Source organism: Mus musculus, chromosome 10, assembly GCF_000001635.26.
Source record: "Mus musculus strain C57BL/6J chromosome 10, GRCm38.p6 C57BL/6J".
NCBI lineage: Eukaryota > Metazoa > Chordata > Mammalia > Rodentia > Muridae > Mus > Mus musculus.
In genome coordinates this window covers 90,349,263-90,364,128 of record NC_000076.6, presented here as the reverse complement: position 1 = coordinate 90,364,128, position 14,866 = coordinate 90,349,263, and the positions used below count along the sequence as shown (strand labels likewise).

General features: G+C 40.2%; 1 protein-coding gene across 32 annotated transcripts in view; it reads right to left on the bottom strand.

Annotated features, from left to right (window-relative positions):
* Positions 1 to 14,866, bottom strand: part of Anks1b (ankyrin repeat and sterile alpha motif domain containing 1B) — a 1,100,386-nt gene that overhangs the window by 609,172 nt on the left and 476,348 nt on the right. For all 32 annotated transcript variants that reach the window (XM_030245360.1, XM_006514305.4, XM_006514301.3 and 29 more), the window contains one exon: positions 4,914 to 5,094. In XM_030245360.1, the coding sequence (XP_030101220.1) occupies positions 4,914 to 5,094 (181 nt within the window). The remainder of the gene's footprint in view (positions 1 to 4,913; positions 5,095 to 14,866) is intronic.

The window sequence follows — 14,866 nt, the reverse complement described above, 5'->3', positions numbered from 1 at the left end:
TCTTCATTCCAAGGAAAAGACAGTCTTCAAAAGAAATGGCCAATTGGGCTTTAAGGGAACTAAGCATACATTCTTACCTGAAGATATTACATTTCAAGAAACTCATTTGGCTCATCTGCCTAAGATAGAAAATGCCCTACAGTGGGGAGTGGGAACTTGTAGAGCCCACCTTCAGTAGAAAGACAGGGCATCAAGTGGAGGGATGGGGTTGCCATCCCACAGTCAAAAACTATGACCCAGAATTATTCCTGTCTGAAAGAACTGGATGGACAAAAATGGAGAAGAGCCTGAGGAAAAGGAGGTCCAGTGACAGGCCCAAAGTGGGATCCAGCTCAAGGGGAGGCCCCAAGGCCTGACACTATTACTGAGGCTATAGAGTGCTCACAAAAAGGGATCTATCATGACTGCCCTCCAAAAGACCTAACAAGCAACTGAAAGAGTCAGATGCAGATATTTACCACCAACCGTCAACAGAAGCTGCTGACCCCTGTTGTTGAATTAGGGAAAAGCTGGAAGAAGCTGAGGAGGAGGGCGATGCTGTAGGAGGAGCAGCAGTCTTAAGTGACCTGGACCCCTGAGATCTCTCAGACACTGGACCACCAACCAGGCATCATGCACCAGCTGATATGAGGCCCCCAACACACATACAGCAGAGGACTGCTGGGTCTGGGTTGAGTCAGGGAAGATGCACCTAACCCTCAAGAGACTGGAGGTCCCAGGGAGTGGGGAAGTCTGGTGGAATATGGGTTGGGGGGTACATCCTCTTGGAGACATGGGGTTGGGGGAGGAGGTATGGAATGTGAAACAGAGGGTAGACCTGGAGGGGGATAAAATCTGGAATGTGAAAAATAAGATTAAATAAAATTTTTAGAAAGAAAGAAAGAAAGAAAGAAAGAAAGAAAGAAAGAAAGAAAGAAAGAAAGAAAGAAAGATAGATAGATCATTTTAGGGGAAAAAAGAAAGAAAAAGGAAATGGAGACCCTTCACTGAGCTTATCCTGCCCCTTTGCATGTCAGGCAATTACCCCAGTGTGGTCCTTCCTTCTTCGCTGATGACAGCTTCTCCCCACATCCATCCTCATCTCAAGTCCACTTCCTGCACACAACATTAATCCTTCCAGTTAAATGAGATGCTTTTTTACCCATAAGATTCCCTCAAAGCTTTTCTTGATGATTTCTAAGTTGAAGTTTTAATCACAGTTGAGGATGCTTTTAAACGGTTGCCTCTCAAAAGAAATCTGTTGGTTCACCTAAAGTTTTGCAACCAGCTTTAAAAGTTATGTTAGCTCTTGTTCTATTAAATATCATTTTGTCAAGATGAATGTATTGTACAATCATTTACAAAATGAACTGATCATATAATGCTAATTATTCTTCAAAGTCAAGAAAAGGCTCCAGAAATCTCTTCTGTATTAAAACTTTGTAGATTTCAAGTAAACATATTAAAAGGAAAGATAAAAACCGAAAATGTTAAGTAATATAGGTTTCTATAATTTACAAAGTAAATTCACCTAAGTAAACCCATATATTAACATAGATACCCAAGGATGAAATAACCCTTTTCAGAAGAAACAAAAGTGAGTTGATGATTAATATTGAGGAAATCCAGGATGGAACTGACACAAAGGCATTCTCTGTCAAAATATGCCACGTAGTGTGTCTGCAAAGGATGGATCTTAAGGCCAAAGTGTAACACATTAACTATGTCTGTAAGATAATGTAAACCATGACTATTTCAAGTAGATCCAAAAAAAAAAACTAATCTATCTTAAAACTTTTAACATTTTACTTTTTTATTAGATATTTTCTTTATTTACATTTCAAATATTATCCCCTTTCCTAGTTTCCCCTCCTAAAATCCCCTATCCCTCCCTCCCCCTACTCCCCAACCCACCCACTCCCATTCCCAGTCCTGGCATTTCCCTATACTTAGGTATAGAACCTCCATGGGACCTAGGGCCTTTCCTCCCATTGATGACCAACTAGGCCATCCTTATCTACATATACAGATAGAGGCACAGGTCCCACCATGTGTTTTCTTTGATTGGTGGTTTAGTTCCAACGAGCTCTGGGGGTACTAATTAGTTCATATTGATGTTCCTCCTATGGGGCTTCAGACCCCTTCAGTTCCTTTGATACTTTCTCTAGCTCCTTCATTGGGGACCTTGTGCTCTGTCCAATGGATGATTGTGAGCATCCACTTCTGTATTTGCCAGGCACTGGCAAAGGCTCTCAGGAGACAGCTATCTTAGGCTCCTGTGAGTGAGGTAACCAAATCACAAAAGAACACACATGATATGCACTCACTGATAAGTGAATATTAGCCCAGAAACTCAGAATCCTTCTTAGAAGGGGGGAACAAAATACTCATGGAAGGAGTTACAGAGACAAAGTTTGGAGTAAAGACTGAAGGAACGGTCACTCAGAGACTGCCCCACTTGGGGATCCATCCCATAAACCACCACCAAACAACATTTCACTTTTTAACTCAAATCAACATGGTCCTTGCACATTATTACAGAACTCCCTCTACTGCAAAGACTGTGATAAATTGCTGAGGTGACCATTGCATTAGAAAGTCACAGCAATACCACTGGAACCCATTTCAACAGCTGAAGGTTAGGTTTTGGCTCTGCTGAAGGTCATCAGGGAGGCATCCTGATGCTAACTAACAACTGCTCTGGACATTTTGGATGATGGAGTAAATATGAGATCTTACCTTCCCTGCTTGGTGGTCAGGGCTTAGACACTACACATACTACTCTGTCTTATAATGAAAACAAACAAAAATAAATAATAAATAAAAGAAGGACACCAAGTAAAATCTCTACCTACCTCAAAAGATAATTGACCAAAGTCAAATCCTTAAAAACATTTTTATGCCCCAAATGAAACAAAACTAGTAAAGACTTTCCTAAAAAATCCTTGCCAACCCCTCGCCTTTGGGGGCTTTAAGATCTAGATCTGAGCATTTAAGTAAGTGATGGTTGAATAATAATTACACACCTAGAGTTCTTTCCAGGGTCTATATGCCATTTCTCTATAGAAGACATACCAGAATTTCTAATCCTATAAAATTGTATCTGTTATATGCAAAACAGTATATACTCATTAAATGAGTGTGACACTTGAGTAGACAGCAGAGGAAATGAGAATTCTTGCTACTGCTGTTAACAGTTACTAGTATTTATTGAGCACTGACTTAGCACCTGATAGGACATTATGCTAATCACGGCTTTATACGCAGTGTCACATTATAGGCTAAGGAAATATAATTAGTTTCTTGCTCATTTAATTTTTGTATGGAAGAAACGCTGTAGCACCAAACCCCCAAGCCTGTCCCATAATTAGTAATCAATTTGGGCAGCCTGTCTTCAGGGCCTACAAGGTACTAGACCCAAGTACTTAGGTGTGGGTTCTAGAAAGAAGAGAGAAGATAGTAGGCAGCTAAGCAAACAGGTTATTGGCATCATTTTACATATTGATAAGACCACTGAAGAAAGAAACAATTTGATAGAAGTGACTCAAGCAAGCCTGTTACACACCTGTAATCCCAGCATGTAGGGAGCTGAGGGAGGACCATGAGTGTGAGGCTAGCCTGGGCTAGAGAGCTAGCCTGTCCTCCTTCACATGTCATCAGAGTGAATGTGTATTTTAAAAGGCATGAACATATAGTAATTTGCACACTGTAACGGGGAATTTTCCGAGGAAATAAAGACTTTTCAATGCCTTAAAAACAAAAAAGAAGTTGGGGACATAAATGTTGGCACCAGGTTTGAGGGCTAGCATTGTTTGGATGGGCAGCTGTTATTTGTCTTCTTTGTGTCTGAATTCCCTTCATACACTCATCCAAAGGTCAAGATAAGTTGATATAACTAAAAAGCCTAAAACGCTGTCTGACAGAACACTAAGTATCACCTTTTATTATCAGAATGGTTATATTCACTTTTGCTTCTTTCTTACCATGATTCTTATCATATTGAGATCTGAGTACAATCTGAAGATTATGTGAAGCCATTATGTGCAAGGCAAAGCCTAAATGATGTTCAATCACATACATATTAAAATGATGAAGGTGGAAGGAACTAGAGTGCCGTATCCCCCAAGCCAGATGCCGGAAAAAAAAAAAATGCCTGGATGCCTGGGTGGATCTGCTCAAGGTTAAATTCAAGGTTGAGTTGGGAACCAGATGACTGTTGGCTTCATTGCCATGACAAGGGTCTGAGTGCCCTGACACACTTTAAACACAGCAACGGCATGCTTTGATTTACATTTTATAAACACCAGTCTGGCTGCCTCAAAGGTTAGATTATGACTTCTAGAATGTGTTTAGTGTGAATTAGACAGAAGAGGGAGAACCATTCAGGTCCTCGTCCTCAGTGGGATGTCCTTCAGCCTTACCAGGTAGCTGTGAGCCCATTCTTCTCCAAAGGACATTAACACAATGAATCTGCCAAGGAAGAACCAGAATGCTTTCCCTAGTGGGTGGTATTTACTTCCCTGTTTCCAAGTTTGCCTGGGTTTCAGCAGTTGATTGTCTACCTTAGTGACAGCATCCAACTCAGCCTTACCAGATCTCTTTAATGAGGGTTCTTTAGTCTCAAAGCAGCTGTAAACAATGGGCCCATGTGTTGATTAGCTTATAAAATTGTGAGAGAGCATTTCCAGATCTCTGTCTATCTTACGCCCATAATAGTATTAAATTGTTATATTGATCTTAACATTGGAAAGACGATCAATGTACTAAAACCATTGTTATACCCGTGCCATGATAAAAATCTGAGTACCCTAAACTACTGCTCATATAATGTGAACCAGAAATAAAATTGGTATAAAGATTTCTCTTAATCACCACAGCTCATAAAGGCTTTATTAAAGCTCAAAAGTATACCTGCATAAAGTGCATGGTTTTACCTGCGTGTTCAGCTCCCTCGTTCTTGACTTCTGTGGTTTCCACAGAAGAGGTGGGAGGGCTAGCAGCAGGGCTGGAAGTAAAGCTGGTACACCCTGTAGATGTGCTGATTTCAAAGTATTCTTGGTTATGATTCATTCGCTGGAAATCCAGAGAAGACACAATAGATGTCCGTTGTTTTGGCTAAAATAAACAAGCAGGACAAGAGTATTAATACAATCCCACTTGCCTTTAACTCTACCCCACTGTCTAAGCAAATTAAGGATGGAAAGGTTAATTTCATTCACCCATCAAACAGTTTACCATCCAAAGCAGTGAGGGCAGGCACTCAATCAGGGCAGGAATGTGGAGGCAGGAGCTGATAGAGAGGTTATGGAGGGGTGCTGCTTACTGGCTTGCTTATCATCATGGCTTGCTCTGTCTACTTTCTTATAGAACCCAGAACTTCCAGTCCAGGGTGGCCCCACCTACAATGGGCGTGATTGTCCCACATCAATCACCAATTGAGAAAAGGCCCGATAGGATTGCTTACAGCCCAACCTTATGGATGCATTTTTCACAGGACTCTAGTTTATGTCAAGCTGACCTAAAACTACCAAGTATAGTACAGTACAAAGAGACACTAACCAATCAGTTGATGATAATGAAAAGTTATCATTAAAATGTTATGGAACAGTTGATATAATACTACAGGCTATTTGGTTTCATGGAAGATCACAAATTCAAACACATAGCATTTCTCTTAATAGTCAATTTTGAAAGTTGCAACTTTAAGTCACCTTTCATTCAACTAACATTTATTAAACATCTGCCATTTGCTAGACCCTGAGGATAACAAATCTAATAACAAAAAGTCCCTCCAATGTTGAAGCATAATTAAGGCAGTTCCATGTTTTGATTCTTTATATAGTCCAAGGAATTGCTGGCATTAGATATTATCCCCAAGTAACATATGTTGGAATTAAATCATGAGAATTAAGTAAAGTTATATGGAACAGTGTCTAGGATCTAAGAATCTACTTGGTATTTGTAGTGAACTTTGATTTTCTTTTTTAAGGATTTTAATTAATCCCTAAATAGCAAGAAAAGTCAATTTAAACATAAAAGTTAGAATCATGGAGCTATTGAAGATATAATCTATACACTCTGTCGGTCACGGATTACTCCCTATAGGAGTCTTCTGGGTTTTTTTTTTTTCTAAAACAGTATTAATCATTTTCCCATTCTTCCAGCCTATTAAAGCTTAGAACATTGTACTGTAGAAAAACTTCAATCCTTTGGCCCTCAGATCTATGTACATTTTCTAAAAACCAGCCATGCTCTACTTTTTAATATTCTTATTTACATAAGTGAAATATATAGGAGAGTAAGTGTAAGTTTCATTCAATAAAGTTTATTATAATTCACTTTCTTCATAGTACAATAACCTTTGGTTTATTGGTCTTTTTATTGCTCTGCAATGTTAGGTAAAACCAATCACAAGTGGCTAAATGCTTACTTCAGAGATCATTTTCTTACAGAAAGTCCATACTATGTCTCTTGTACATCATTGTGTACTGTAATAAACAAGTATGCTTTGATACAGAGCAGGCTGTGCCCTTCTTCATCAGACATATTCAGCAGGAGTCAAATGCTTGAGTTGCTATGGGAACTGCCTGATATCTAAAACCAAGGCTTCACCTTTTATGAAAACATTCATGGTCCTCCAGCCAAGTATATTCTCCTTCATCACTGTTCATGAAGTACGTGGACAGACCTCTCACTACTTGGTGAGATGCAAAGCCAGGCACAGTAAGGCAGGGTCTTGCTATTATGTAACCCTGACTGTCCTGGAACTCACTCTGCAGACCAGGCTGGCCTCCAACTCTGATCCTAGGTGCTGGGATTATAATTCACTTTTTTTCATAGCACAATAACCTTTGGTTTATTGGTCTTTTTATTGCTCTGAAATGTTTGGTAATATCAATCACAAGTGGCTAAATAATCACTTCAGAGATCATTTTCTTGTAGAAAGTCTAACACTCTCTCTTGTATGTCATTGTGTTTTACTTTTTAAAGTAAATATCTAAAGATATGCAGAAAGCATGGAATGCTTTATTCTTTCATCATTTTATTTTTTAAAAAAAGCTCGAGAAGCACAATATTGTTATATAGGAGCATGCACATCATTTATGATGATAGAACTCAGTAATGGAATTCAGATTAGTGCCCACACAAGACTCAGTTGCTTTGCAAGTATGACTGATGAGGATTTAATGTCAGGCTTGGTTTCTCGTGAAATGTCTGCCCTTGGGGCTACTGAGTTTCAGTTTCACATTCAGTGTCCTTTCCACTACACGCCATGAAAGCCATTAAAGAGGCACAAGCTATTACAGGAGCACTAACAGAAACAGATCTGTCCATCAGTCAGGATTTTGTTTTGTTGCTTTGTATTGTGCTTTGTTTCCCTTTATGCACAGGCAAGACTGCTATCCCACTAATGTTCTTTCCCACGAGCCTTCTAAAGGGCAAGAATACTGATGCATCTGATCTCCACCTAAATGTTTCTTAAGTATATGTTTCTAAACCTCAGCTGTCCACAATTTTAATTGCATTGAAACACAAGTTGTTTTGTAATTAGGAAGACAAATAGGCTAATTTTTCTGCATTAATTCATCCTACAAATATTGCTGAGTGTACACTTAATTGCAGAGACCATGGCAAGTGCTGCAATAGCAATAAAAAAGTGACATTATAGCTCTGCAGTGGGAGGAGAAATGCTGCATGGGGAAGAGACAGTGTAGTATATAAAGGAGATGCAGGGATGGAGCACAAAAATCATGGAGGCCACTAGGGAGCCACTACCTTAGGAAGGGTACCAGAAAAGCTCTCCTGGGAGGTGACTCACCTGAGTGGAAGCAGAAGTAGCACACACACACACACACACACACACACACACACACACACACGCCAGAGTCTCACACACACAGACACACACACACACACACACACACACACACACACACACACACACACATACACATAGACATACACATGCAACACACATGCACATATGTATACACATATGTACACATAAAGAGAAAGAAAGATCAAAACTCTCCATGGTTTACCATGAAGTATCATGCAAAGTATGTGAAAGTTGTTTTGCATTCAGGAAGTGAAATATTGGGAATTGCAGAAACCAATACATACAGGACTTATATTGTCACAAAAGAGATTTTGCTCATCATTCCAAATATTTTTTCACTTTTTTTATTTTATAAGTTAATTTAATTTTTACACTCCATATTCCATTCTCCACCCCCACCCCGATCCACCCACTGCTCCACATCCCACACCTCCTTGTCTCCACATGGATGCCCCCAACCCCCACCCCACCTGACCTCTAAACTCCCTAGGGCCTCCAGTCTCTTGAAGGATAGGTGCATCATCTCTGAATGAACATAGACCTGGAAGTCCTCTACTGTATGTGTGTTGGGGGCCTCATATTAGCTGGTGTATGCTGCCTGTTTGGTTTGAGAGATCTCAGGGGTCCAAATTAATTGAGACTGCTGGTCCTCCTATAGGATCGTCCTTCTCCTCAGCTTCTTTCAGCCTATCCTGACAAGGACGAGTGTTTCTTACTTATGACGTTATTTTAGTAAACTTGTTTTAGGATGTAAAGAATGAATTGGTCTGAGTCAAAGCAGAGGAAGAGAAACCAGTCAGGAAGCTGTACAATTCAACCATAACATTGAAGGGTCGTATGGTAAAAGCAGTAATGATTGGGTTGGGAAACGTTATGGTTTTGGAAGTCTGTAATGTAGTTAACTCTTTGGGACTTGGCATCTGATAGGCCGTGGCAGTTGATTTTGAGTAAGAAGCCTACAGTGACAGACTTCTCATTTTAGTGAATATCAACAGACAAGTAATTTTGTGGGAAACACAAATGTTTTAAGATCTACACCAGAAGTACATGAAATATATACTTGTATGCTAAAGTTACTCAGTGTAGACTATTCAACACACGTTCATACTAACACAAATCTATATGATATACCTTGTTTTATATTTGAGCCAGGAACTATTATCTCACTCTGAAATATAGCATCAGAAAAAGAATGTTGAGGCTAGAAGACAGGGTAAGAGAACCTCCAACGGAAAAACCACTGAGCAGAGACTATCTGGCCTTGGTCTTAGCTACTTCCTCCAAATTGACTACAGATTATACAACTAGCTGGTACACACTGAAGAGGTAGCCAGTGCCCAAAGTTCCCTAAGCAAGGAAGTTGATGGAAAAGAAGTATTTATTAGTAATGTTCTGAGACTGTGGCCAGCACACTATGGGATCATGACCTTCGGGCCAAATTGGCCTTTTTTCTTGCTTCAGAAATACCATTCAACTGTCTATTCATTTGCTCATTGTTCATGGTCGATGTTAAGTTATACTGGGAACACTGAATAATTATATACATAAGTAAATTAAAAGGTCACACTACTAACAATACGTAAATACTTGCTGCCTGACCCTTCAGAGAAAACATTTGGCAACCCACACTCAAATAAACCAATTCAGACATGTTTTGCTTTCGTGTGCAATACAACCATGGCCACGTAACACCTCTTAGCCTAAGTGGTTTGAGTCTCATGGACTACAGGAGCAACTGCCAATCAGTAGGAGTGAACTTTCTGCATCCTCAGTGTCCAGACAATATATTTGTAACTTGAAAGGTCATGTACCTCACATTGGGCTTCATGAAAACCTAAAGCAAAACCTCCTTCATGATAGACTTTGGAGATCCTGAGAGATTCTGGTAGATAAGCATCCCTATCTTAATAATCACAGAATGCAATGGCTGAGAGAGAGAAAAAAATGATTCACTCCAGATCATAGTATTACAGCTATGAGAATAAATGATAGACTGTAGTGATAATAAAATTGGCAACTGAGAACATTGAATAGATTTTAATATGAGTCCATTCTAATTTTTTAACTATATAAAATGGGATTCTGCTGAGCTTCCCAGTCCAAGGAGGGCTTTTTATAAAGTTCAGTGAAATTACTGATGGAACCCACCAAGTGTCCCTGCATCAACTGAGCCGTGTTCTCCGTGGTACCCACTCTGTATGACATTTCTCTCTCTAGTGGTCCAGTGCTCATAGCTACTGCTTCCCAAACACCTATTTCCTTATGAAACACATGAAATTACAGCTTAGGGGCCAAGTTCATGGAGGCCACTAGGGAGCCACTACCTTAGGAAGGGTACCAGAAAAGCTCTCCTGGGAGGTGACTCACCTGAGTGGAAGCAGAAGTAACACACACACACACACACACACACAATACACATATACACATACATGCACACACAAAATCGGCTGCCGATTTTTTGGAAAGCCCAGGAACTAAAATTGTTTTTCAGCTGTTTAATAGTTGGGGAAAAAAACACAGAATTTTTTACTGACACGTGAGAACTGTCACAAAGCACAAACAACTCTCCTGAACCTGGTCAGGTACATTCATTAGTGTACCGCCCACGGCTGGTTTCTGCTATACTAGAGTAGTCAGTAGTTGCCACAGAAACCGTAGGACCACCAAAGATACACTGCCTTACTTTATTTTACATTCTGGTCTTTTACAAAGACAGCTTGTGCCCCCTGGCCCTGAAAAAGTGTTATTAAAAGTATGTCTGGGAACTGTTGAAATAGAAGACACTAGAAGACCTTTGAGATGCAGGACTCACAGTGTAGCATTGTGGTCCCAGCACAACATGAGAAAGATGAATCCTGTTCCTACAGAGATGAACAAGGACGTCCATCCCTGCCAAGACCTTTTACATGGAAGCTCACTACAGGGTGCTTTGTATCTGTCACTGCATGTCTTGGTCCCTCAGGCATGAGTCCTCTCACAGCACAGGGACTGGACACTCCCTGGCATGCAGGGAATAGTTATCAGAGCATCAGACTTAGTGTTGGGCAGCAGCTGAGAATTGCACTCTCTATGTTACGGTTGTGACAAGAGGGTCTAAGCTTTATACCCAAAGCATATGTTCTATTGCCCCACAAGCCACATAGCAAAGCATATTCAGACATAAAGCATTATTTAGACAAATCCAAGCATAGGACATGCCAGTGTGGTTTATTTGGAGTATAGCAATGAAGCCAGACCCATCTCAGCCAAGAACTGCTCAAGTGAACCAATGTGTGAATTGACTATTATCATGGTGAGGGAGATGTGTGTCTGTCACACTTATTTTGGATTATCTTCACCAGTCAGGACCTAGTGTAGGAATATCATGATACACAAAGATGCAAGAGGAATATATTCTTTTTTAATTTCTTTATTTCCTGCCTTTGTGTATGTGTATGTGTGTGTATGTGTGTGTATATATATATATTATTAGATATTTTCTTTATTTACATTTCAAATATTATCCCCTTTCCTAGTTTCCCCTCTGAAAATACCTTATCCTCTCCCCCTTCCCCCTGTTCCCCAAGCCACCCACTCCCATTCCCAGTCCTGGCATTTCCCTATACTGGGGCATAGAACCTGCACAGGACCTAGGGCCTCTCCTTCCATTGATGACCAACTAGGCCATCCTCATCTACATATACAGCTAGAGGCACAGGTACCACCATGTGTTTTCTTTGATTGGTGGTTTAGTTCCAAGGAGCTCTGGGGGTACTGGTTAGTTCATATTGATGTTCCTCTTATGGGGCTTCAGACCCCTTCAGCTCCTTGGGGCCTTTCTCTAGCTCCTTCAATGGGGCCTTGTGCTCCGTCCTATGGATGATTGTGAGTATCCACTTCTGTATTTGCCAGGCACTGACAAAGGCACTCAGGAGACAGCAATATCAGGCTCCTGTCATCAGGCTCTTGTTGGCATCTGACATAGTGTATGGGTTTGGTGGTTGTTTATGGGATGGATCCCCAAGTGGGGCAGTCTCTGGATGGTCGTTCCTTCATTCTCTGCTTTGAACTTTGTCTCTGTAACTCTTTCCATGGTTATTTTGTTCCCCATTCTAAGAAGGATTCTGAGCTTCTGGGCTAATATCCACTTATCAGTGAGTGCCTATCATGTGTGTTCTTCTGTGATTAGGTTACCTCACTCAAGATTATATCATCCAGATCCATCCATTTTTCTATGAATTTCATAAACTCATTGCTTTTAATAGTACTCCATTGTGTAAACGTACCACATTTTCTGTATCTCTTCCTCTGTGAGGGACATCTGGGTTCTTTCCAGCTTCTGGCTATTATAAATAAGGCTGCTATGAACATAGTGGAGCATGTGTGCTTATTACATGTTGGAGAATCTTCTGGGTATATGCCCAGGAGTGGTATTGCTGGATCTTCTGGTAGAACTATGTCCAATTTCCTGAGAAACCACCAAACTGATTTCCAGAGTGGTTGTACCAGCTTGCAGTCCCACCAACAATGGAAGAGTGTTCCTCTTTCTCCACATCCTCCCCAGCATCTGCTGTCACCTGAATTTTTGATCTTAGCCATTCTGACTGGTGTGAGGTGGAATCTCAGGGTTGTTTTAATTTGCATTTCCCTGATGATTAAGGATGTTGAACTTTTTTAGGTGCTTCTCAGCCATTCGGGATTCCTCAGTTGAGAATTCTTGGGTCAACTGGTGGTTAGCATGTAGAAGAATGTGAATTGATCCATTCTTATTTCCTTGTACAAAGCTTAAGTCTAAGTAGATCAAAGAACTCCACATAAAACCAGAGACACTGAAACTTATAGAGGAGAAAGTGGGGAAGAGCCTCGAAGATATGGGCCCAGGGGAAAGATTCCTGAACAGATGGCTTGTTCTGTAAGATCAAGAATCAACAAATGGGACCTCATAAAATTGCAAAGCTTCTACAAGGCAAAGGACATTGTCAATAAGACCAAAAGGCAACCAACAGATTGGGAAAATATCTTCACCAATCCTAAATCTGATAGGGGGCTAATATCCAATATATATAAAGAACTCAAGAAGTTGGGACTCCATTCTAATGGAACATTAGAAACTGCATGCCATTATGGCAGACCATATAAATGGCATCGCTTATGAGAGAACTGAGCAAGGATTCCTGCCTAGGCAATTCAATATTTCTTTCCAAACTTTCCCTATGCTTCAAAGACCTCTTTTATCTTTCCTCTATTATTTTTCAAATTATTTAAACTAATGGGGCTGTCAAATAAAAAAATCCTCCTATTTAAATTTAAGTTGATTTTTAAACAATTTGAAATTGCCTAATTTAATTACGAGGGATTTGAGACACCCTTGAACCAAAAGTCAAGCAGATCTGGGGGAGCACCCTGGTATCAGCGCAGAGACAAAATGGCTCTAGCAAAAGTCAATGGTTACATTAAAGAAATCAGCCAGGAGGCAGCAAGGTTCAGAGTGAGTTCTCAGGAAAGACTACAGACTCGAAGAAAATTAGTTGTGACACTAGTTCTTATTTATATGAATAAGTAATTTATTAGATATTAATAGATTATTTAACATATATTAAATAAATTAAATAGGACTACATGAAGATGACAAACTTTCTAGACACCTACCTACTGGCCCAGTGTCTCAATACAAGGTGTTTTCATAAGTACTTTTTTTTTTTTTTTTCCGAGACAGGGTTTCTCTGTGTAGTCCTGGCTGTCCTGGAACTCACTTTGTAGACCAGGCTGGCCTTGAACTCAGAAATCCGCCTGCCTCTGCCTCCTGAGTGCTGGGATTAAAGGTGTGCACCACGCCCGACTTTCATAAATACTTTTTGGGAAGAGATCAGATGATAAAAAATAATGAACAGACAGTATATTTTATTTTGAGGGCCTTAATCAACCTAGAGCCTTCTGAGTAAATACTACATGGTAAGATTTAGTCACAAATATGTTCTCCAAAGGATGACAGGCTGTTGTGCCAGCATCCTGGTCTGTGCACTAATGTGAAATGTTAATTTGTCATAGAATACATTTCTGAATGTAGAGTGTGTTTATGCATTTGTTTCCTTGATGAAACATTTATTCATTCTTATGCTAACTGGGCATTTCCCTATGGTGCCGTGCCTTTCTCTCTCACAAGTGGCTCTGTTGGGCCTCGCTGAGCTTTTTGGGTTTTATATCCTGGAAGCATTGGATAGCTTCATTTACTATACTTCTATCAGCTGTTCTCAGCTCTGGAGACGAGTCATAGGACCCAAAAGAAAAGAAACATTTTTTTAAAGGCATTTGTAGGTACAGAATTTGTTTTGTCTTCAGCTCTAGAATGTCCCCAAAGTATTTTTGAAATGACCCATTACTACAAATACTGTCAAAGTTATTTTTTAAAAAGGAATCCTTACACATTGTGGCAAAGTATACAGCCATCATAGAAATCAGTATGAAGGGTCCTTCTAGAGACATACTAAAACAAACAAACAAACAAACAAACAAACAAAAAACTTAAGCTGCCTACCTTTATTTCTTGAGACACAAGCAAACAACAGCCAAGTTATGGAGCTCATCAATCAATATACACAGGAAAAAATATAGTATGCATATATGGTGTTTTCTTCAGCCTTGAAGGAGAAAGTATGTTGTGTCCAGTAAAATGGATGACATGAAGATAACCATGTGACATGAAGATGACCATGTCAAGAGAAGGGACTCTAACTCAGAAGGATGGAGGTCACCTACTTTCTTTCATATGTAGAATCTAGTTATCTGCCATTCTTGAGCACACATTTTTGGCTCCCAGGACCTGGTCCCATTTCTCTCTCTTACTCCAGTTCATACCTTAGGAGCATCACAGACTCCTGTAGCTCCTAGGCAGCCATTGTTATCTTGAAGACAAACCATGGAGCCCATTGCTCCAAATACAAGTGCTGATGTTCTTTGAGTGCCCTAAGCTCTTCTCGCTGGTATTGGCAACCATGCCCTGTGGCTCAGGGTTTCCTTCCGGGCTCTAAGAACATCAAGCTCACCATTTCAGTGATGTGTCCCCCTTCA